This window comes from Peromyscus californicus, unplaced genomic scaffold (assembly GCF_007827085.1).
Source record: "Peromyscus californicus insignis strain IS unplaced genomic scaffold, ASM782708v3 Scaffold_16__1_contigs__length_79575227, whole genome shotgun sequence".
NCBI lineage: Eukaryota > Metazoa > Chordata > Mammalia > Rodentia > Cricetidae > Peromyscus > Peromyscus californicus.
Genome location: NW_026294458.1, coordinates 4,237,361 through 4,262,743, shown reverse-complemented (window position 1 = coordinate 4,262,743; position 25,383 = coordinate 4,237,361). Strand labels below are relative to the sequence as shown.

Sequence of the window (25,383 nt, the reverse complement as noted above, 5' to 3'; positions counted from 1 at the left end):
AACCTGTAACAAGTGCTTTTTGGGGACACATTTCATAGCCACGTACAACAGACATACATCTATAAGTGAAATTGCTGGGTTATATTGAAAATCTGTTTAGTATTTTGAGCATGTGCTTGGGTTCTTGTGGAGCTTTTTTCAGCTTTACTAAACAACATAGAAACTACTGATAGATATAACCCACATAGCAAAACCTTGTTGAGCTCCACAGTGGTTTTAGCACTTGAAGAGGCCTTGGGTTAAAATGTGGTAAGGGTGTGGGGTGATGCTTGAGGACTGCTGGTGCACTGGAGCTTCTTGTTTTGGTGCTGTGGCCACACATTTGTGTAAGGTGGCAATAGAGTGACAACAATATTGTCCTTAGCCAGGAAGAGCTGAGCTGCCTCCCTCATGCCCAGCAAGGAGGCTACCAGGATGTTGGCAAACCCAACTGCAAAGCAGGGTGGCTCTTTTAGCAACTTCTTGTATGGCAGAAATTCCTACTAGTTGCTTTTTGGAAGGACCGAAAGGATCTTCAGAAAGAAGGGAAAGAAAATGTTGTTGTGCCGTTAACATATAGCTAAGCCCGACAGAATCACCGTCCAGCACACTGCAGATGATACAGAATCTGTAAGTACCAGAGTTCACCTGCGTGGTTCAGTGGCCCACCCTCCTGGCCAAGAACAGACACTTACATTGTTGGAAGGTAGGTCCCAGTGTTAGTGAGGTACTCCCTGTTGAAGTGCTCCCAGCACAACCCCTGCTCTGCGGGGAGGCCAGGCAGGCAAAGAACCTTCCTTCTTGACACTTGGTACACGTGCCTGCTCACTGAAATAAGGTTAGACTAAGAAATCCAGCAGACCTTGCTGGGGAGGTGAGGGAAGGGTTCCAAGAAGAAAGGGTGTGTGTCTTGAAACCTGAGATCCCAGTACCCCAGAGTAGGGAGGTCAGGTGTATTCAGGATGAGGAAAGACAAAGAAAGCACTCTGCTGAAAGCCTTCTGCTCAGCACAGCCTTTTTTTTTTTTTTTTAAAGAAAGTTTAAAGGTCAATTTTAGGCAGATCTGTCTGGTTACAAGGAATAACTGGGAGGAAGAGGCTCTTTTCTCTGAACTGAGGAAGGAAGCACAGGTGCTCAGGGAGCTGGGGTGTTAAGGGTCCCTACCTATCCTGGTTTTCACCCTGCCTCACGGACACACTCAGCTTGAAGGGTCATGCTTCAGCATCAGCCCCCAGTATCTTACAGTGTCTGATCACCCATCCTGGGACAGACAGCTTGAATGGCCTACATAGGCAGTTCTCAACTAGAGAGGCTGTTGGAGCCTCAGGACCCTTGGCTAGAAGGAGTTTGCACACACCCCACCCCACAAATAAAGCCGGGCGTGTGTGGAAATGAGGGGCTGTTTGCCAGAGCAGGCATGCTGATCTCAAAATGTTTGCTTTGAAGGAAGTAGTAGGGCTATTGGGAAAGAACCTCAGTGAATGACCATTTCCTGATGGAATTTGAGGCGGTACACTGAAACTTCTCCATTGATTGATTGGTTGGTTGGTTGATTTTTGAGACAGAGTTTCTCTGTGTGGCCATGACTGGCCTGGAACTCATTCTGTAGACCAAGCTGGACTGGGACTCAAGATCCAGGCTGCCTCTGCCTCCCAAGTGCTTGGATTAAAGGTGCGCACTACCAGCGCCTGGCTGCATTGTGGCTTTTTTCTATAGAGTGAATAGTGTTAAAATATTCTTTGCTAAATAATGTTTTTGTCTTTTTCTTATTATAGTTTATAAATTAGTTTTTAGCCAAACTGGAAGACCTAGAATGGCTTGGGAAGAATGGTATATTTCAGGGACTTGACTTAATGCTTAGGGATGGAGGCCAGAAGAGACTATCCCCATCGTTAATTCCTCATTAGATAAATAGTCTTCAGCAGTGAGTCAGCCCTGGGACTGTAATTATGAAGCCTGATTTTTGTTCTGGAGCTGCAGTAATAATTGAGCCAAGCCTGGCTTGTCCAGGTGAGGAAGCAGGCCATGGAGGAAATGATTAATCTTGACTGACCTCACTTGAGAACATTAAGTGACTGATTATGTACACTGAAATCTGTTTCATGGCAGTTTTAAAAACAGCCTTATAATAAACTACACATATTTAAAATGTAAGAGTTGGGAGATCATCATCCCATCCCCTCGGGGTCCCCTCGGGGTCTCATGATGTATTTGTTACTCTTTGGTTGTTTTCTGTACCTCTAGACACACTGAAACTCACTCTGTAGACCAAGCTGAGCTGACATATTTCAGATTCGCTTGCTGCAGCCTCCCAAGTGCTGGGATTAAAGGCATGCTCCACCATTCCTAACTTGATACTCCTAAAGATTTATCTCTCACTGGACTCAGACTTAGAAGTAGATACTCACCAGCTGAAGAGATGGCTCAGAGCTTAAGAACATATACTGTTCTTGCAAAGGACCTGAGTTCAATTCCCAGCATCCACACATCAGGCAACTCACAATTAACATATAATGCCAGTTCCAGGAGATCTGATGCCTCTGGCCTTCTCGGTTATTTAGATTATATGTATGCACCCACACACAGATGAACAGACATACGCAGAATTAGAAGTGAAGTAAGTCTTCAATGAAAGAATTAAAAGCTCTCAGGGAGGGCACCTTGTCTCTTGGCAGTCTGCGTTTTCTTTTGGCTCCCTCATCCTCTTGGCCAAAAATTTTAGCATATTCTTCAGCCTCCTCCTGGTTGTTTTTTAGTGCATTGTTTCTTCAGAGCAACATGTCTGCCTTTGTGTTGAGGCACATGTGGAAGAACAAGACACTGAATATTGGGTGCTTTTGGTCCTGATCTCCTCACCATCTTCGCTTAAGGGCTTCCCAACAACATTGGAGGAGCCCATGCTCTTTACAGAGGTGGAAAGACTTTCAGAGTCTGCCAGCTCTGTTGGGCCCCAGTCACTGAGGCACAGTAGCATGGCAGTCCAGGAGTCTCCTTCTCTCCTTTTTCTAAACAAGAACCAAATTTAGAACACCCAGATTGGCGTCCACAGTGCGTCTGTGAACAGACTTGCGCTTCCCTCTCCAGTTCTCCTGGGTCTAGAACAAGAATGCCTCTTTCTCAACAGCAGGCGCACTTTGCTGTGGATCAAGACACCTTGCTTCATGGGAAAGGTGTTCTTCCCAGTGTTGATTGGGATTGGAACCATTATCCTTGCATTTTTCGCTCGGAACATCAGCAGCTACTTCGGTGGCCACACATGTTTCACGGAAAGCACGAAGCTTAAGTTTGTTGTCTACTTCAGTGAATTTATGACCGTCAGTGACTGGAAAGGAGATAAGTCAGCTTCATCTTGGCATAGCCTACTACCTGAGAGCCCCCCACATACACACACAGAAAAGTGGTATCTCCATTGTGTGCACATTGTATGGATACACTTGCCCATGTTGGTGCATGCGGAAGCATGTCTTCCTGAATCAGTTTTCCATCTTACTTTTGCAGACAGGATGTCTTGCTGAACCTGGCTGGAGCTTACCATTTCTACTAGACTGCCTGACCAGTGAGCTCCTGTGATCTTCCCCTCCCACCACAGCCAAGATAGCAAGCTTACCAGTTATCAGCACAGATGCTCTCCTGTGCCCTTCTGCAGTCTCCCATCGCCCTCTCATTTCTGACCTACCTTCTGATGTTGCAGATTGAGGGTGCGTTTTTAAGAAACTCAGGAACTCTCCTGAGTACCTACTGGCTGCTTTCACTTGATGTAATCGAGATTCTTCTGGCTTTTAAAAGTTTTATAATTATTAGTAGTTATGTCTATGTGTCTGTGTGAATCGTTGCCCCTGGAATTAAAATTACAGGCAGTTGTGAACTCTCTGATAGTGGTACTGGAAACCAATATCAGGTCCTCTGAAAGAGCAGCAAGCACTCTTAACACTTAGCGGTCTTTCCAGCACCCATCCCCAACCCCAGTCTTTGCATTCTCTTAAGAACGGTTCTAGCTGGGTGTGGTAGCACGTTCTTCTTCTTTTTTTAATAACAGTGGGCATGGCTGTGTCTGCATGGGTGTCAGTGGGCATGGCTGTGTCTGCATGGGTGTCTGTCAGTGCACCACATGCATACCTGGTGCCTGTGGTGGCAAAAAAAGGGTGTCAAAATGGCCCTGGGACCAGAGTTAGAGACAGTTGTGAGCCATCATGTGGGTGCTAGGTGTCAAGCCTAGGTCCTCTGGAAGAACAGCCAATGCTCTTAACCTGGAGTTCTCTCTCCAGCCCCAAAGATTTATTTTATTTGTATGTATATGTGTGTCTGTGTGCAGCTGTGGGTTTGTAAATGTGCCCCTGCAGGCCAGCAAGGGTCATGAGATGGCTTGGAGCTGGAGTTTGGGTGTTTTTGAGCTTCCTAGTGTGAGTGCTGGGCACTGAACTCTACCTTCAGTTCTCTCTTAACTGCTAAGCCATAGCATCAGTTCCTGGCATATACTTTTAATCCCAGACAGAAGCAGAGGTAGACGGATCTTTGTGAGTTCAAGGCCAGACTGGTCTACATAGCAGGTTCCAGGACAGCCAAGGCTACAAAGTGAGACCCTGTCACAAAAGAAAGAAAAAGTTACAAAATTTAATGAAGTCCAGCTTATCTTCTTTTTATTTTGTAATTCAGCATACATCTTCACAGTCTTTACCTGAACTAAAGTTACAAACATTTCCCATGGTTTCTGCTCAAATTTTGATAGTTTGGAGCTTTACATTTACATCTAAGGCCTTTGATGTGTTTTGAGTTACTTTTCTTTCTCATACAAGGAACAGCACAGTGCTTTCTTAGTAGATAGCCAGTCATCCCATGTCCACTTGTTGAAATAGCCTTGAACTGGGAGATCCTCCTGCCTCTGCCTCCCAAGAGACAGATTAAAGGTGTGTGTCACCATGAGCTCTGTGACCCTCTTGGTACCCGCACTGCCCTATCTCGGTGTCTCTGCCATGCTCTATGGTTCGCTGTTCCTTCTGCTGGATCCTGGAATGTTTCACTGCTCTGAATTCTTTGCATTTCCATAAATTTTAGAGTCAGTTTGACAGATTCTACAATCAAGCCTGGTGGAATATTGTTGGTAGCATTGAATTTGGGTAAACTGAGATCTTAACCATTTGAATTTTCTAATCCATGAATACTGTACATCCTTTAGGTTCGGGTCTTTTAAATATATCTCTCAAGAAAGCCATGTTTTTGTATTTTCACTAACAAGATTTAAACATCTTTTGTTAGATTTATCACCTTTTTTCCTTTGGTCTTTTCATTTATTTATTTATTATTTATTGAAACAGAGTCTTACCATGTAGCTCAGGCTAACTTTGAATTCAGTCCTGCCTCAGCCTCCAAAGTTCCAAAATTATAGGCATGTCCAACTTATAATTATTTTCTAATGCTGTTGTTTTTGGTAACTTCCTGAACCCTGAATTTCTGGAAGAGTTGACTTTTTTTAATCCCAGCACTTGGGAGGCAGAGGCAGGCGGATCTCTGTGAGTTTGAGGCCAGCCTGGTCTACAAAGTGAGTTCCAGGACAGCCAGAGCTGTTATGCAGAGAAGCCCTGTCTCGAAAAATCAGAAAGAAAAACTTTTTTAGTTTTATGTTTACTTACTTGTGATGTATGCTTCTTAGGTGTGAGTGCCCTCAGAGGCCAGAACGGGGCACTATATTCCTGGCAGCTGGTGTCACAGAGTTGTGGGCCACTACAGTGTGGATATTGTGAACCAAGTGTGAGTCCTGTAAAAGAGCAAAACATACTTTTAACAAGTGATCCATCTCTCCAGTCCTGATATTAGTTCTTCCTTAGTTTGTGGGATTTTTCAAATGAAAACATTTGAGCCTGGACTTGACTTTGTGTAAAGCAGAAGTACTAATATTTTGACATTGAGACTTAACATTGTGGTCTGCAAATGTGTTGAGCTGTGTTCACAGTTGTCCTGGGATGAATGTGATCTGTGGGGCTCAGTTGGACACACCTGTAAAGGTTTTTTGCTTCTTGAGGTGCTGAGGCTCAAACCTAAAATCTCATAAGTCCTAGGGAAATACTCCAATACTAAGCCCAGTGGGCTATATTGTAGCCCTTGTATAAAGGTTTTTACTAAATGCTGAGTTTTCTTTTCAGCTGTAGGTTATTGATTTCCTTCTGCACGAGGCTGGGCTTCCCATTCTCCACATGCTCTTTACCACGGGCTGCTTTTACTGAGTTGCAATGCAACAGGAAGGTGTTCACCAGGTGTAAGACGACCCTGGGCATTTCGGTCCCCAGAACCGTGTTAATTAAACTGTGGGGTTTAATATGAAAAGATACTTGAATTGCTTTCCTACATAGCGTATAGTAAATACACCAGGTTGCATTTTCTAAGTTGACAAATGAAACACCGGACAACATTTCCTTGATCTCCAGACTCTCGTGCCGTCTGTGACACTGTCTGTGAGGGACCCAGCACTGTTGGGTAGTGACGAACACTCTGTGAGTTGTTCTGTCATGAGTCCATGCTCAAGGTGTTGGCTTGTTTCTTCAAATTTGGCTTTTGCTGCTTGTCCTTGTGTTTTTTCATTATTATGCAGAGGATCAGGTTGAGGGATCGGCTTTGTGTGTCTGTGTGGAATGTCACAGAAGGGTGGTGGCACACCATTGTCCTGCTGTCAGATGTCACAGTCCACTCTACTCTGCGATTGTAGTCTTCTGGAAGAAAAGAATATGTAGACTTAGAACAAACAAAAGGTAAAACCACACTTTGGATTGGAAATGGATGCTACCAGATAGTTCTGTTTGATATCACCCTTTTTTTTTTTAACTGCTGCTGCCATGGTGGATCACGATCCTTATCAAATGATATGGGGGGGAAATAATGTGAAGAGAACCTGCCTTTAAAGTAAGCACACGGATTTTTATTCCTCTGTCCTGCATCTTGCCTCAATCCCTAAACTGTTGTTTGTAATTGACCTACTCTGTGGTAAATTCTGTGATAGGAGCAGAAAGTGGTATGGAAAACATACAACATCTAGCCATTCTTCCGTCTTGACTGTGTATATCTGTGTTTAAAGTTAGCTTATGACAGCAGAGGCCCTCCTTGACTTCTGATTTGTTATACACCAGTAAAGCTATGGTGACCCAAAAATACCATAATTGGAAAGTACATTTAATATACCTAACCTGCAGGCATGTGGTTCAGCAGCATGGTGTGCGAGAATGCCGTTCATCTATTGTTATATCATGACTGACTGGAAGTTGTGCACACTGCTGTTGTTTAGTTTGGGGACCTGCCACATCCTGATTGTCCAGGAATAGCTCAGATCCAAATCAAATGTGATTCCTGCTGAATGTGAACCACCTAGTCTACAGTCACATATTATAAACTGGGAAGCATTTGTCCAGAGTTGAGGTGTTTTTTTTTTTTTTTTTTTTTTTTTTTTGGTTTTTCGAGACAGGGTTTCTCTGTGTAGCTTTGCGCCTTTCCTGGAACTCGCTTTGGAGACCAGGCTGGCCTCGAACTCACAGAGATCCGCCTGGCTCTGCCTCCCGAGTGCTGGGATTAAAGGCGTGCGCCACCACCGCCCGGCTCAGAGTTGAGTTTTTAAAAACATTTTTGTTATTTTATGTGGATGAATGTTTTGCCTGCATGCATGTCTTTGTACCACATGTATGTCTGGTGCCCATGGATGCCAGAAGAGGGCGTTGTATCCTCTCGAACTGGGGTTATAGGTAATTGTAAGTGCTGTGTGGGTGTTAGAAATCAAACTCAGGTCCTCTGCAAGAGTCCTACTGCTCTTAACTGCTGGGGAAATGGAAACAGTCAGCCTAGCCCTAGTCAGTCATGTCAGGCTAATGAGAAACCCTGTTTTAAAAACAAAGTGGATAGTGCCTGAAGGAGGAAAACAAACACACACACACACACACACACTGAGAGAGAGCACTGTACATAAGCCCAAGGATGTAGTTCAGTGGTTCTGTGTGTGCTATTTTGATTTAGTCCAAATAATAAATAAGCAAACAACATGTATGGAAAGTGAATCAGGCTAGAGAGAGAACTAGCTCTGTAGGAGGACAACAAGTTTAAAAGAAAAAAAGATGCCCAGGGGGCAGTAAGGAAAACTCAAGAAGGGAAGAATTTGGCACTTGGCTGTAGTGTACAGGTTGTTGGCTTCTACTGAAGCCTGTGTTTTGCTGCATTAGTTTAACATTTTTATCTTGTCAGAAACCACTGCCAGCTTTACCTTATTCAAACACATCTTCTCATTACTGCCTTAGTAACCTCTAGCTGCCTGCAGCATGCCAGATAAAGGTCAGAAATCCGTTAGCTCTGCAGCCTCCAAAGTCTGGATTTCCAGTTACTTGAGTGACTCCCAACCATTCACACAGTCGTCTTGACATGCCTTCTTGTAAGGCTTATTTCCTGGAGTGTGGTTGCTGTTATATCACACAACATACCCAAGTGTCGCCTTCCTAGGAAACCCTGCTCAAGTGCCATCTTCTTGGAAGAGTATTCTGGAGTCCATTGGCTGAAGATGGGTCTGTCCTTCATCTTTCGTTGGCATACCATTTAAATGTCCCTGGGAGGGAGGTGGTGCTGTATGTTCTGATGCAGGATTACAACCATTCTCCACCCTTTACTTTGGGAACATGTGTTCAAATCCCCCTGAGGAAGCAAGCTATGGGCAGCTACTCAGCTTCTGGACTGCTTTTGCCAGGGCTACCATGGTGTGGAGAGAGTTCTGTCCTTCTAGGTTTCTGCTTCTGTCCTGCGTCCTCAACAGCCCCTTGCCCTTTTGTTCCACAGAGCTCCGGTGCAACCCTGGGCAGTTTGCATGTCACGGTGGTGCCATCCAATGCATACCCCTCCCCTGGCAATGTGACGGCTGGCCAACGTGTGAGGATGAGAGTGATGAAGCTGACTGTCCAGGTGAGTGTGTAGATTGACCTGTCTCTGCCGTGGCCTCCCACAGGGAGGGAGTGGACCCAGACAATCATGTGGTCTGTACACATTGGAAGGGCAGTGTGAGCCGACCCACTCTTACCTTTTTAAAAAGTAAGTGTTGGACATGGACCAACTCTAGAACTCATGAGTTAACAGCACTGGGAATGTGATAATGCAAACAGCCCTGGACTCACGGGACCTTGGGAGTGAGCCCTTCTGAGGGGGTGTGTTCAACACTCTGGCTGTGGGTATAGGTGCCTGCTGACACTTGGCTAGTGTGCTGGAAGTGTAAACTGTGAACTAGCATTGCCCTTCCTTCCCTTGCCCCAGCATTCTGTAGTAATGTGGCACTTGGGGGTTTTCTTGTGGCCCATTATAAGCTCCTAAAGACATATGGAAAGGCCACAAGTTTGTAGGTTGTCAGTTACCCACTGGTTTCTACCTCAGCACCCTGATGGATATGAAGCAGCATGAATAATAGCATTCATTCCATCCCCAGGTAGGTCGGTCTCAACGTGAGATAGGTGGGGAGGCAGCATCCCAAGCACATGTGTCCATGCCTGTGTGGTATTTTGAGACTCACTTACACATGCACACTGACTCACGATCTTCGTGCCTGTCAGCAAAGGCTTGTCATGTAATAGAAAGGCTATGCTTTCTCAGTGAGAAATTCCTCCACACACTGAGATGAAGGAAAGCTCTTTACCTAAGCACCTGGTCAGCTGGTATAAAGCCCAAACAGCAGTCAGTTCCCAACAGAAGGTTTCCTTGGCTTATATGCACCTTAGGCTTATGTATTGCATGTTCACTGCCATCCTTAATCTCTTTTGGGTCTTGGCCCCAGGTTACACTTTAAACAGTTGAAACAGAGACAGGAGGCTGCAAGTCTGCCTTCAGGAGATTTTTCCCAGCAAAAATATTACGTATTACCCGCATTATTTAAGTGCACCAGTGTTGTTCTTTTTCAAGTAGTTGTTACCCAGGACATCTTGCCTATCTGGCATAGTTATGTTTTTCCTATGAGAGCACAGGGAACTTTTTGGCAGACAGACCTGGACTTAGTGATGGTCATGACCCTGTTGTGGGAATCTTTCTTGAGTAAGCACTCTTGATACCAATGAGAGTGGAGAGAAGAGACGTCACTGGTAGAACAAAGCCGGGATAGGTCCTGAAAGGCTTTAATATCGGATCCAGTTTGCATTCTCAGTTTATACTCTAAAACCACAAGTTGGAGCAAACAAGGAAGCAACCTTATACAGAGGTGTAAGCAGCAGTCGGCAGGTTGTTAAAGGCCACGCCCATTGTGTTAGCTATTCCTCCTAGTCCTTCTGTCCCTGGGAAAAGGGAGTCATGCCTGGCAGATGGGCTACAAGCAGTTCTATCAGTAAATCACTAAATGAACCAGTATGTAATAATGGGTCTTTTCTACTTTAAGTCTGTACTGTCCCCTCCCCACAAAGCTGTGCATTAGAGGTATGTCTTTAGTAAGGGAATCCGGGCCTAATGGCTGGTCAGTCCTGGTGAGTAAACATTTACATCCTAGCCTCCTAAGTTTACCTTGTCTCTAACAGGCCTGGTTAGCACACTGCTTTTCTTGGGTTATTTTGGAGGTAGTGCTCCTTTAGATCAGTTCCACTGTGTGACTCAGTGTCTCCTAAGCAGTTGTATTAGTAAGTCCCTTAGAACATCAGTTCTGTAATTTGATTAGTCATACTCCAACTCAAGAATCACAACCTTAAGCTGTGCAGGCAGAAGCAGGCAGATCTCTACATCTGAGGCCAGCCTGGTCTAATAGTTCCAGGCCAGCTGGTATACTTCCTGTGTCCACCTGTTAACTTCTCACTACATGTATCCTGTGTTTCTTGTTGTGTTCTTGGAATTCCTTGCATGGATCAATGTGCCTTCCTTCTAGCCTTGTCTCAAATATCAGTTGCCAGGGTTGTGGGAGCCCATTCTCGGGTTCCTCGTGGCTTTACCCAGCAGGTCCTCATAGAGGATGATTAGACCACGGGCCTAAGTGCAGGTGTCTGGGATGGTCTGCACTTGGCTGTGCTGGGGGAGGAGGTCTTTTGCTCCACCCTTTGGCGTCTCTATAAAAACCCTGGGGCAGAGACAGTCAGGGGCCATTGAAATAGGTTCCAGGCCCTCTCGAGGCTATCCTTTATTTTCTATCTGTTTATCTCCGCAAGATTCTCTGCAATAAATCCTTCTATCTAATATTTCCTGCTGCTCGCACTCAAGAAAACTCTGGGGAACTGTGGGGGTGGTTGGGTAAACGCCCCACACATGGTGAGAAGGTCCCTTTGTCCCTCTGGTTGAATCACCTGATCTCTTAGTACATCTAGAACTGCTGGTTAGTGCTCACTGTGGAGGGTACAGTGGCTATTCTTGGTTGTCAACTTTTCCATATGTGGAATGAACTATAATCCAAAAATGGAGGGCACACTTGTGATCTGGATCTTGAGGCAAGAAGACAACATGCCTTTGATCTGGATCTTGAGGCTGGAAGGCACACCTTAATCTGGGCCACACCTTCTGTTGGAAGCCTATATAAGGACAGTGGAAGAAGGAAGGGTTTGTCCTTATTCGACTGCTTGCCCTCATCTTGTCAGCACATCTAGAAGACCAGTGGAGACACCCAGCGTCATGGGACTGAGCAGCCACTGGATTCTTGGACTTTCCATCCACAGCTAGCCGTTGTTGGACTGCAGCCTGTGAGCCATTCCAATAAATTCCCTTTATATACACACACACACACACACACACACACACACACACACACACACACACACACACAGGAGAGAGAGATTCATTCCATAAGTTCTGAGACTCTAGAGAACCCTGACTAATACAAGGGGACCGTTCTTCATTTCTCCTTCCAGAGCACAAGCCTCAGAGCAGGAAGCCTCTCCTCTCCCTACATGAGCCCTAGCCTGAGGTAGAAAAGGTACAGCCTGGGCCATCAATCAGGAAGGTGTCCAACAGGAAGTAACAGTTAAGCTCTGCACAGTTCTTTGAGGGGCTTCCACAATAAGATGCCGTGGTACCTGTAATCTCAGCCACTCGGAAGGATGAGGTGGAGGATTGCTTGAGTCCGGAGTTGAGTGGAGACTTGACAGCAGAGCAGCGTGTCCTCTCTAACACACAGATGGGCTGATGAGCTCTGCAGTACGTAGAGCAGAGGGTCCTTCCTTCCCCCATCGCATCACACGTGTCTGCTGGAGGCATTTTCCCAACGATAGGAATGATGGCGGTCTGCTCATGGCCTTCTAGGAACGTCCTATATCTATGACTTGTTCTTGGGTCATAGCTAAGAGAGTGGACTTCCCAGCCCTTGGCACCAAAAGCTAGTGAGGACCCTGAGGCCATAAGGAGAAGCCTCCCCAAGGCCATAGAGAGAACAAAAGACCCCAGAGTGGTCTTTTGGAGAACTTTGTGAAAATCAAATGGTTTTTGTTTCCTTCAAATGAAACAAAGCTATTTACTGCTCTGAAAGTCTTTTGCCTTTACTTTTTTTTTTTTTCTTTAAATTTTTGTTTTGGGACAGGGTTTCTCTGTGTAGCAGCCCTGGCTGTTGAAGTAGTGAGAGCTTCACAGACACTGCTGTGAACTATGCAAGCCGTGGTAGCCACGCTGCGCATGCCCTCTCTGACACAGTGAAGTGAAGAGGAGGTCTGACTCAGAGGAGGCCTCAGCACAGCTTCCGTGGCTGTAAAGCTTTGTGGGTTGCCATGCTCTTTGGAAGGCCAGTGCGGGACGGCGGCTCCAGGCTCTTGGGTTGGGTGTGACAAGTAGAAATGGTGTATGCAGACACCGGGCGTCTGGAGGTCGAGAAGTGAGCCACAGCAGCCCTCACCTAACTTGTCCTTGTCTCTCTGTCTATACTTGTGGTGGGCTGCGAGGTCACAGTCTGCATGGGAGCAGATTGATTCTTATTTCCGAGAAATTTAAGTTATAAAAACACACAGGAGTAATATGATACCTTATCTTACTTATTTAATAGCTGCTGAAATTTTGTTACTCTTTTTCTAGTTGTTTTTTTTTTAAACTTTAAAATAAAAATAACTGGCCATGGTGGCTCATGCCTGTAATCCTAGCACTCCAAAGGCTGAAGCAAGGAAGATTCCCCCAAGTTCAAGGCCAACCTGGGCCACATGGAGGCTGGGAGACCCTTTCACAGGAGGGAGCAGAGAGTTCATGGGTAATCACTTGTGCTCTGAAAGCTGTGGTCTTCCTAGAGAGCATGTAAATGAGTCAGTGGAAAGCCCCAGCCGTTCTCAGTGAGGCCACTCAGTGAGGCCACTTTTGCATGTGGACTTGAGAATTGGCCGAGATTATTTCATTGCCCTCACCCTCCAAAAGCATGTCTAAACAGAGCAGGAGATAGAAAGTTATGGAAACAAAGAAGATGAGAACAGTCCTTTCAGTAACAGAAAAGGAGTGACTTCAGTTTTATTTTTGTTTTGAGACAAATTCTCACCCTTTAGCCAGGGCTGGCCTAGAACTCAAAATTGTAGTTCAGTCCACTCTGCCTCCCAAGTGCTGATGTTATGGATAGATATGTGCCGAGACTTCAGCAGGTTTTTGAAAGCGGAAATGGGTGGCATGCTTGGTGTAGTGTGTGTCCTTTATGGGCTCTTCTTGTGTTTCAGAAGCTGGAAGGCTGGAGTCATAGTACTCAGAATGCCCTGCCAGCAGCCTTCAGTGTATCCTTTGGCTCTAGGAGGTGCTGCGGCCCTGGGTGTGGGTTAGGGGGGAGATTCCCTCTCCCTGGCCTCCCGTGAGTACATCAGCTTTGACTGGGACACATTTTTTGCTGTGGCTGCCAGCTGTCCTAAGGGCTCCAGAGCACCTGGGACGTTGGTTTGAGTCCTGCGGGCAGAGGTGACACAGCAGCTAGGGTGTCCGCCTGACTCCGGCTCTCTGCAGCTTTGCTCCCAACCTTGGCAGTCGGCTTCTCTACAGTAAACAACACTGTGTTCCTCCAGAAGGTTCGGTGGGACTCTGACCTCAATTCTAAGATGGGAGGAGGTCTTGGAGTGTTTTGAAGAAGGCAGTGACTACAAGAAGCAAAATTTACTTCAGAGGTGGTTTAGGGAGACACCAAATGGCCTGTAAGACAGCATCTGCTGGATATAGACAGATCCAAGACACAGGACATGGCGGAGGCAGAATCATACGACACAGGGCTGTGACACTTGGGAAAAAATGAAATTGGTCGCCTCACTCATAACACACAGAAAATGAAGGTGTAAGTAGACTATCAACTTTGATAAGGAGGTCAAAATCTCCAAAAAACAGCTGGTTTTAGCAAACAGTGGTGGCGCAGGCCTTTAATCCTCGTACTCAGGAAACAGGTGGATCTCTGTGAGTTCAAGGCCAGCCTAGTCTACAGAGTGAGTTCAGGACAGTCAGGACTGTTGCACAGAGAAACCCTGTCTCAAAAAAAAAAACCAAAAAAAGCAAGAGCTGGAAGCCAGGGAAACGGCTCAGCTGGTGAAGTGTTTGCAGTACAACCTTGAGAACCTGAGTGTGATCCCCAGCACCCACATCAAAAGCCGAACATCATGGCTGCATTGGTAATCCTAGCGCTAGTAAGAATCGGAGGCAGGCAGATCCCTAGGCCTCACTGGCCAGCCTAGCCAAATCAGCAAGCCCCAGGTCCCAGGGAGAGACAGTGCCAAGAAGACCACAGTGGGTGGTTCCTAAGGCATAGCTATTTCTTAGAAAAGTTACTAGTACTAATACTAAGTAAATATAGAGCTATGCAAATTCCTTCGTACTCTAAAGACTGAGATGCTGTTTACACACCTGAGGATGGCAGAAATTAAGATCTCTGCTAAACTAAACTAAGTGTTGGAGAGAATGTGATGTGTTGGGACTCTTACCATGGTTTGGTGAGGTGGATGAATTGATCACCTACTTTAGGAAACAGGTATTTTCTTACATATCAGACCATCCTCATATTCTGTGATCTAGGATTCTTATTTGGAAGAACTTTGGAAAAATTCTTTTAGCATTTTTATACTAACATCTTGGGGAACAACCCAAATGTCTGTGATTACATGATAAAGTGAAGTGTTTTGTGCCAGTGACAAAGCATGGATGTTAGGTGTAAGGACTCACGTTTGTGTCGGTGGACAGAAGCAGTTGGCACACAGCTGCAAGCAGCACAGTGTAGATATGACTTTAACCTGAGGTAGGCTGAGTAAAACACAGCATCGGGACACAAGAGTCATGGCTCAGGGGCAGAGTCCTTCTGCAGAATTAGAGCTCTTGGTTCCTCCCTGGTGGACACACAAGGACAGAGACTGGAGGGCTCCCGCAGTGTGAGTTTAGCCCTGCAGGTGAGGTTTCTGTCATTACTGCATTTCATTGTGATGCTTGTAGCTTCTCCTCTTCAGAAAGCTGGTGTGGCTTTTGTTGTTTGAGGAGACAAGTCTTGTTATGTGGCCCAGACTGGTTTCACACTCCTAGGCTCACAGATCCTCCTGTCTTAGCTCCAAGTGTTGGAACTCTAAGCATGTAGGAGCAGAGCGAGAGCTGACACAGCCTAACAGACCAGCTGCAGCATGGCCTACTGAAAAGAGAGCAGGTAGAGATGCCTCTGTCCCGCGCATGCGCGCTCGAGCGAGCCCTGGTAGTTGAGAGCTATCAGGTTCCGGCAGGGGAATGAAGTGGGATTGGTGAGCTTCTCAGTACCACACACTTTCTTCTCCACTCTGCACTGTTGACTCGTCCCTCCAAAAGCTGATAGGCTTGTTTTGTAGTCCTGTGCTGTCCAGCTGTCGCAGTGAGTCCTTGTGACTTAGGCACCTGAAAGAAAGGGCTGTGTGGAGTGAAGATGTGAGGGAAATAGAAAATAAGCACCTACATGGAGCAGCCACAGTGTACACTGAGGATGAAAAGCATCTGTGGCTGCTCCTGGGACGTGGCTGCATGCTGAGATCCATCTGCTCCATTTACCTGTTGAAGAGAGGTTGCATCATCTCTGTTAGCATTGGAGCCACTGGGCCCACAGGGAAGTCAGGGAGGGAGGTTGAAAAGGGAAGAATTGAGAAAGATTATCTCAGGTGACAGGTAGAGCTCTCCCCCTCCCTCTTGCTGCCTGGATGCTTTCTGCCAGTCCTGTATCCCAGGACGAGATCAGGAGAGTCTTTTCTGAGGATACACAGGTGTATCTCACAATACAGCAGGATAGAACAGCCCTAGGAGAAGGCTCCCAGCATGGGACTTATTCAAGTGCTCACAGTTGATGGCTTATCTAGACCATCTTCCCCTTAACCCTGAAAACAGTTGGTCTTTCCCAAATCTCTGGATGTGCAGCAGACTTAACACAGCTCTCTAAGCCAGGAGAATCAGAGCGGGTTACCTGAGGTGACTACAGTGTGTGGAACAGTGGTTCAGTTCACGGTGGAGGCCAGCACCTGTCTGCACTGCTCACTGGCCCTTGGACTAAAGTTCTGCTCTGCTAGGATTGTTGGCAAGGTTCGATAACAGGATACATGGAACATAGGATGCTTCAAAAGGAGCAGTGCACACAGCAGTCCCCCGTGGAGATTACCAATTACTGTCGTCTATTAATTGAAGGAGTAACAGAACTTTAAAAAATACTCTGACTTAACAAAATGGCAGTCTAGGAAATTCCAAGTCCTCGCTCTGCCACAGAAACATTCCAAAGCAACTAGAGGCTGGACAAAGGGATTCTGTAACAGCTCTGGGAAAAACTCGGAAGCCAGCTACCATGCCTGGCTCAGACACACACACACACACACACCCCGCCTCCCCCCCCTCTAATTTTGTTTATTTTTATTTTATGTACATTGGTATTCTGCCTGCATGTGTGTGTGAGGGAGTCAGATTCCCTGGAACAGGAGTTACAGACAGGTGTGAACTGCCATGTGGGTGCTGGGAATTGAACTCAGGACCTCTTGAAGAGCAGCCAGTGCTCTTAACTGCTGAGCCATCTCTCCAGCCGAGACCTCTCTCTTTTTTTTTTTTTTTTTTTTTGGTTTTTCGAGACAGGGTTTCTCTGTGTAGCTTTGCGCCTTTCCTGGAACTCGCTTTGGAGACCAGGCTGGCCTCGAACTCACAGAGATCCGCCTGGCTCTGCCTCCCGAGTGCTGGGATTAAAGACGTGCGCCACCACCGTCCGGCGAGACCTCTCTTTTTAAAAGCAATGTTTATTTCTATCCTTGCCAATCTCATCCACGTATATAGTAAATCTTAGTCCTTACCCACTGCCGTCTCATCCCTCTGTTCCCGACAGTCCCTGCCTGTTTTCATGTCATTTTTACGTAAGATACAGACGTAAACAGTATCTGAAGTGTGTTTGCGGAACTAAAGGGAAATCTAGACAGAGACCTGAGACACACGGGAAGGTGGGCTTGAGGCTATTGCTTGGGTAGATGCTCTCCTAGCATGGGTTCTGCCTCCTGAGGAGCTGACAGCAGAGAAATCCCAGATCCAGTGTGGCTGCTCACACCTGTAATGTCAGTATTTAGGGGACAAGACATCCATACTCCAGAGTGAGACCATTGTCCCTTAGCAGGATGGCAGGTGACACTCAGGCACAGTCCTGTGATCTCCAGGGATAATCTGGGACAAGCTGAAGTCAGCTACCAGAAGAGTCTCAGATAAGCACTGTACAAACACCGGAGAAAACGCCGCAGCCAGGTGGTTAGATGGAGAATCCCGCATCCTGAACGCCCTGCAGAGCGATGGCAACCGAGAGCCAAGTGTCCTGGGACTACAGGACAAACCTGTCAAGTAGAGTCCTGTGAGACTGAGAAGGAAAACTTGAAAATCGGACCTGACAGTACTCAGCGGTGGAAACCTGGTGGGACCCACAGTCTCCACAGGAGCTTTCGTAGACTGCTAGAGCACTCACAGGACACGAGCGAGAGCTGCTGGACATGTGGATCCGCTGAAGGAAATCAGGGTCAGCCACTGACTTCACCATCCTGGAAGGAAGACTGGGAGGGAAGAGCACTTGCGGAAGAGTGGGGGAGCAACTAAGAAGGAAGGCAAGGGACGGGAGGGGCTTGACAGTCAGGCGAACCAGGGCCTGGGTCTGCCCAGGGCCCTCTCCATACCCTGTCTCTCTCAGCAGACTGGCTCAGTCCCGTTCCCTCGCTCCCTCCCTCCCCCTTCCTCCCTCCCCTTACTCTTTACTTTTACCAGAACATAGGCTGGCTGGATTCACGGGTCTCTGTCATCTGAGAGTGGGTTCTCCTCCCTCGATTCAGTCCGCCCTTTGCTGGAACCCCCTCGTCCCTGTACCCACTCTTTGGCCCTGTAGTTTCCCCTCCTGTTTGTCCCTCTGCCTCTGTCTTCCCAGTACTGGTCACCAGTCTTGCTGTGTTCTTTTTTCTTTCTGCTCGTACCCATAGTGACATATTAGGGTATACTGTAAACAGTGTCCCCAAGGTGATTAGCATTCAACAAGTTATTATTTGGGAGGGGGTTGTTGCTTGCATTTTAAAAAATTATTATTTATTATTTGTTTGGCTGGTTTTCATTGTTTGATTTGGGGGTATTGTATGTGGGTTATTTTTTTCAGGGGTGATTATTTTGTAGTTGACTATTTTCACAGAGCATTTACTGGGTATTGACTGTTGTTGTAGATAGTATTCTACTGATGGGGAGGAATGTGATGGAGTCTCGTACTTCAAACACCAGGTTAACAAAAACGTTTCAACTCCTACTACCACCTAGTCTTTCCTGAAGAAAGGTGACCAAAATAAAATAAAAATTCAACCAGTGATCTAACTCCCTATAGAGATTCCAACCCCAAACACAAGTAGCATTAAGGCTCAGCAAATAAACGTGCGTGCCACAGGTCTGACAGACTGAGTTCATTCCCTGCCTAAAGGACAGAACTGAGTCCTGAGGGTTGTCCTCTGACCACACACACACACACACACACACACACACACACACACACACTAAAACTTTAAAAGAAAAACACAAGTAACATGATGTCCATGACATGTCTCATCTGAAATATACGATCCCTGAATAAAGTCCCCAGTGATAGTAACTTAGGTGAATTTCAAAAAGAATTCGAGGCCGGGTGGTGGCGGCGCATGCCTTTAATCCCAGCACTCGGGAGCGAGTTCCAGGAAAAGCACCAAAACTACAGAGAGAAACTCTGTCTTGGGAAAAAAAAAAAAGAAAGAAAGAAAGAAACAAAAAATTCAAAAGTATGATGAAAACTTTTCAAGAAACAAGAGGAGTGAATTAAGGACAACACACAAATGAGGTAAAGAAGTCAGTTCAGAATGAAAACAGAATTAATAAAGAGCAGTGTTGAAAAAGGAACAAACTGCCGGGTGGTGGCGGCGCACACCTTTGATCCCAGCACTCAGGAGGCAAAGGCAGGTGGATCTCTGTGAGTTCAAAACCAGCCTGGGCTACAGAGTGAGTTCCAGGACAGCCAGGGCTATTCAGAGAGATCATGTCTCAAAAAACAAACAAAAACAAAACAAAACAAAAAAAAAAAACAACAAAAAAAGGAAAGAAACTGAAATGATATCAGAAAAGAAAAGTTTAGTAAGTCAGATGACAAGCACATTGGAAAGCCTGACTGGTAGAATGGGCCACACACAGGGCAGAAGCATCGGGGTTTGAAGACAAGGTAGACGAATTGGTGCATCGTTCAAGAACATCAGTAAGATCTTAAACACATACAAATGGAATGTGCAGGAAACACTGAGAAAGCTATGTCTATAAATTGTAGGCATAGAAGGACAAAAATGCTGTGCCAAAAGCATAGAAATTATTTTTAATACAAACAGCAGAAAATTTCCCAAGTCTAGGGAAGATAAGATGAGGTCCATCTAAGGACAAAAGTCAGAATCAAAACAGAAACTCCGGGGTTGGGGATTTAGCTCAGTGGAAGAGGCCCTGGGTTCAGTCCTCAGGTTGAGAGAGAGAGAGGGAGAGGGAGAAGAGAGAAGAGAGAAAGAGAGAAACAAAAACACCGGAAACTCCCCACATCCTATCCCGTTAAAACACTAACTAGACGGAGCAAAGAAAGTGTATCAAAAGCAGCAATAGAGAAGACCCAAGTCCAGACAAAGGCAGCCCCTTAAAGCCCCACCCTGACTGAACTAGCAGACATGTGCAGGAGAGCATTAGGGTCCAAGTGAGCTGTCCAAGCTGGCGGGGCACTGTTGTTGTTGTTGTTTTGTTTTGTTTTGTTTTACTCTTTTGGTTCTTTGCTCTTTTAGGGGGCCACCACACAGCTCCCAAATAAATCACACACACAGAGATTTATTCTTATAAATGCCCACCCTTAGCTTGGCCTGTTCTTGCTAGCTTTTCTTAAATTATCTGTCTACCTCTGGGCTTTTACCTTTCTCTATTTCTGTATATCTTTTCTTTCCTTCTTATTCTGTGGGTGGCTGGGTGGCTGGTCCCTTCTTTTCTCACTCCTTGATCTTTCTTGCTTCCCCTCTTTTTCTCCTTCTATTTATTCTCTCTGCCTGCCATCCCCTCCTATCCTTTCTCCTGCCTTGCTATTGGCCATTCAGCTCTTTATTAGACCAATCGGGTGTTTTAGATAGGCAGTATAACAAAGTGTCACAGAGTTAATCAAATGCAACATAAAAGACTGCAATACATAGTCGGGTAGTGATGGTGCACGCCTTCAATCCCAGCATTTGGGAGGCAGAGCCAGGTGGATCTCCGAGTTCAAGGCCAGCCTGGTCTACAGAGCGAGATCCAGGACAGGCACCAAAACTACATGGAGAAACCCTGTCTTGAAAAACTCAAAAAAAAAAAAAAGACTGCAATACATCTTTGCATCATTAAACAAATGTTCCACAGTATAAGCAAATGTAACAATCCCAAACTAATATTCCACGACAGGACACACCAACATGAACCTGGAATCATAGTCGGCATCAGCAAGTTAAGTAATATTTGCTTACTAAAACCCCAAAGCCAGAAAATACAGAACTCCTGATGCTGCTGCTGTTACCCTGTGCCGGGTTCTTTAAACTGACTCTGCTGTGGCCCAGCCAAACTCAGACTGTCTTTCTGAGACTTGCTGGAGAGCACACCAGGGACCGTTATCGGTCTCTGGTCTACCAGCATTTTGAGGTTGTGATGTTTTTAAAATGTCAACGAAAACTTGTTTTCTAGTTTGTGCTCACATGTGTAATATAAAGCCCAATAGAAAATGACTGCACAAACACAGTCCTACAAGGTCCAAGTTCAGAGTTGTCTCCTTGCTGCTCCTGGGTTCACGACTTCAAACCTGTACAGTAGAGGCACCTCTACAGAGGAAATGCTGCAGGTCAACACAGGTGGTCGAGCTGCCAGAGTCTGACCGCACAGTCAGACTGTCATCTGGGGACTAGCTGCCAGCAAAGCCATGACAGGATGACCCCCTCTTTTCTCCTTTCCCTCTCTCCCCTCTGCTCTCCTTCCTCCTCCTCTCCATCTCCCCCTCTATTGTGGTTTGAATGCAATGTCCCTCATAAGTTTCAGGCATTTGAATACTTGGTCCCCAGTTGGTGAGACTGTTTGGGAAGAATTAGGTGTGATCTTATAGGAGGAGGTGTGTCACTGGGGGCAGGCTTTGAGGTTTCAGAAGCTAAACCCATTTCCAGTGAGCTTTTTATCTTTGTTTCTGACTTGTATCTCATCTAAAGTATGAGCTCTCAGACTGGAGAGAGAGCTCAGAGGTTTAGAATACTCGCTGCTCTTCCAAAGGTTCTGAGTTCAGTTCCCGGCACCATATGGTGCCTCACAGCCATCTGTATTGAGATCTGGTGCCCTCTTCTGGCATGCAGGCAGAGTACTGTATACATAATAGATAAGTAAATCTTAAAAAAAAAAAAATACTGCTCCAATGTCATGCCTGCCTGCTGCCATGCTCCCCACTTAGGATGATCGTGAACTCCGACTCTGAAACTATGAACCTAGATTAAATGCTTTCTTCTTTAAGTTGTCTTGGTCATGGTGTCTTAATCACTGTTGCAGGATATTTGATCACACTGTGAACTCCGAGATTGCATTATTTACTGGAAAAACCTGCTTCTAGCTTTGGTATGGCTCAACCCTAGCACACACCTTTAATCCAAGAGCTTTCTGCTTGAATATTGTAAACAGGATTAAATAAAATCAACCGTAGGTCAAGAAGTGGAGCAAGCAACCAGTTGACAGGAAATAACCATAGAAAGGAAGAGGAAATCAGGAGAGAGACGCACAGGAAGTAGAATGAGGGACATCCCATTGGAGGAGTATTTGAGACTCCTCCAAACAAGAAGAGAAAGCTCTTTTTCTGGGACAGTGGCAGAGGAGGAAGCAGCTGGGTGCTTTCTTTGTCTCTAGCAGGTTTTCACCCCAACATCTGGCTCCCGAGTCTTTATTGATAAGATAGAATGATAGAAACTTATTAAAAACAACCTATGACAGCAATAGAAAAGTACTAGACACCCTGTCCCCTTCTCAGCTCTGCCATCTCCATCTTTCTCCTCCCTTTCCCTCTTTCTCGTCTGTGTGAAAGTAGCACTCAGGACCCCGTGCACACTGGGTATGCTGCCACTGACCTGATCCTGGCACTTTAAGGATTTGTATAGGAAAAACTAGAACAGTTTAACTTTCAAACTTAAACACTTTCAATATTTCACATTAAATATTGTTTCATAATGAGATGAGAGAATCCTGTTAGGTAAGAATAAGCTTAGAGCCTAGGATATTACAGAGTCGGGTGTCTAGAGAAACGTCAGTCAAGTGAGCTGACTGGAGTCCAGGAAGTGTGTAGGGCGGCCAGTCCTTGTCACGGCTTCAGTCTCAAGCTAGCCTGGGAGCAGCCGTGCATACCAGGTGCAGCACTGTTTGCCTTCACCTTGTCCTCACGCAAAGGGGGTGCCAGGTGGTGGCCCGGAGGCATGGTAGCTCTGGCTGTCTCCTGCTCAGTGACCTTGGGTCAGTCACCTCACTTCTTTCAGTCCACTCTGCGTGAGGTGGTAGGAAAATGTCTCTGATAAGAGCTTGAATGACCCCCAAAGACCTGTGTGGGAGGGGTGACCTGCAAGTTGTTAGCTCATTCCACGGGAAACTAGAATGTTCCTCCTATCTTCAGCCTCCTGTCCACACTCAGCCATGCATGGAGACCTGTTGCACACCATTTCCTATGCCAGGTGTTTTCTATGCTGAGGCACTAGCCTGGTAACTTAACAGCCTCAGGAGACCTGCAGACAAGTGGACAGACAGTTGACACAGGCCAGTGACAGTGTCGTGGAAGACTGTATGCGGTGGGTTTCCCTTGCACACTAACAGAATGTCCCCAGGCCTGTGGGGCTGTAGAGGGCAACCCGGGCCTTAGGAAGAGCTCCCTCCCCAGGCATTCCTGTAGAGCTGGTACTGCTGACCTTTGTAAAGCAGGAGTGCGTGGCTCTTGGCTGAGCTCGGAGTGCTTGCCGAAGGACACGAGTCCATACAGCACTGAAGTAAAAGGTATGCTTCCCCAGGAACACGCTTGTTCTATCGGGTGTGAACATCTAAAGAAAATCAGAATGTGACTCCTGATGCCACACCTGGTCCCACCAGGCCTTTCCGGCCCTGAGCTGCCGTTGGACTCGGTGCTGGCAACCCACAAAGTGCTGCTAATGGGCTCACGGCATCCTTTTGCTTTCAGAAGTGACTGGAGAGGCCCGTCCTTATCATGGGAAGGAGACCTTGGACCTGCGGCAGGGGCGGACCAGAGGAGGTGACCCCCCACAGTTCCACATAGTGAACATGGCTCAGCCTGTCCGCTTCAGCAGTAAGTTGCAGACCTGCCCTAAGGCAGTGCCCACCACATGTTTGTTAGCCCGTCTTCAGTTTGCAGCCTCGCCAAGGCTGAGGAGATAGGTTTGCTAAAGCAGCCCTGGAAGAGGTTGGAGCATGACCGAGGCTGCATGTGAGAGTGTGTAGCTACAGCGTGGAAACAGTCTCCCCCGTTCGTGGTTAGTAAACAGGGGCGTTAAACTTGTGAAGGAGCATAGCAAGGCTGAAGGAAAGCAAAGCACAGTTTAAAATGCTGCACCCTAACCAGCCATGCTGAGGGGATGATACCCTCTAATGTGTAAGAACAGCTAGATTTGGGCAGAAGAACTGGTGCTTAATATGCTTGCTGTGGGGCGTAGGTCTGTTTTTCTGTATTAAGATTTATTTATCACGTATACAGGCTTCTGTCTGCATGTGTGACTGCAGGCCAGAAGAGGGCGCCAGATCTCATTACCATGTCGGTGCTGGGAATTGAACTCAGGACCTCTGGAAGAGCAGCCAGTGCTCTCAACCTCTGAGCCATCTCTCCAGCCCCCTGTGTTAACTCTTAGCCCATAGCCCATGGAAGGTAACTCAGAGGCACTTTGCAGATTCAACCTCTGCCTGCCTCCTGTGCCAACCGTCACCAGTCCTAGGGCTTGGCCACCAAGCTACAGTGACTGTGTGAGCCAACACAGTCAGTGCAGTGAGGAGCCCTGGAAAATCAGCCAGTTTTCCAGGCTCGTAGCACACCTCACAGCTCCCACCCTTGCATGGAGCCATAGTTCTTGGTCTGAGTAAGATGGGAAATGTGTAACCAGGCATCTGAGCTCGTGTAAGAAACTTGAAATAAACGCTGTCTCCTCCTTACCCTCAGGGAGTATGTCCTGTGTAAAGTGAGCCACACTGTCTCCTCCAGGAGGCTCCACATCCCTGTGCACTCAGCTATGCTATCTTAGGCCTGAGCAGTGAGCAGATATCCATAGCCAGCTTGCTCTCCTTGCACACAGCATTGTGGACATGCCTCAGCCGTGGTCCAGCTTAACATTTTCTTCCTTGTCTCCGTTAATAAGTCAGTCAGTCACACATACTTTACATCTAAACACGAGGATTCGGCTGGTGAGATGGCTCAGCAGTTAAGAGTCCCGGCTGTTCCAGGGGCCGTGGGTTTGATCACCAGTACTCACATGGTGGCTCACAATCTAACTCTACTCCCAGGGGATGCAGGCACTGAATGCACATGGTGCCCAGACACATGTAAGCAACCCGCACACACAGGATGAAAATGAAGACACGAGTACACTCCCTAATAAGTTTTACCAGTTCTATGGTATGTTTAAATAACCTCACCAGGTATACTTGGAAGTTAGAGGCAGGCAGATCTCCATGAATTCAAGGCCACCAGAGCTGCATAGTGAAACCCTGTCTGGGGTGGGGTGGGGGCACAAGGGAACGGGACTTCTAATAGTGAGTGTTCTCTAGATGAACAGAACTGATAGAATCAGTCTAGAGAGAGAGGAAAGGGGACTTACGAGAATGGCTGACAGGCCGTGGTCCAACTAGTCCAGCAGTGGCTGTCTACCAACAGAAGGTCTGAGAATCCAGTAGTTGTTCAGTCCATGAGGCTGGATGTCCCAGCTCTATATACCCAAAACCCAAAGAAGTAGGCTGTAATGCCAGTGAAGGAATGGACTTGACAGCAAGAGC

At 46.6% G+C, this 25,383-nt stretch overlaps 1 protein-coding gene across 1 annotated transcript in view; it reads left to right on the top strand.

Moving 5' to 3' along the window:
* The window catches only part of Dgcr2 (DiGeorge syndrome critical region gene 2), an 81,214-nt gene that overhangs the window by 18,589 nt on the left and 37,242 nt on the right, over positions 1–25,383 (top strand). The window contains exons 2-3 of the mRNA XM_052740074.1: positions 8,776–8,898; positions 23,567–23,692. Of these exons, the coding sequence (XP_052596034.1) occupies positions 8,776–8,898; positions 23,567–23,692 (249 nt within the window). The remainder of the gene's footprint in view (positions 1–8,775; positions 8,899–23,566; positions 23,693–25,383) is intronic.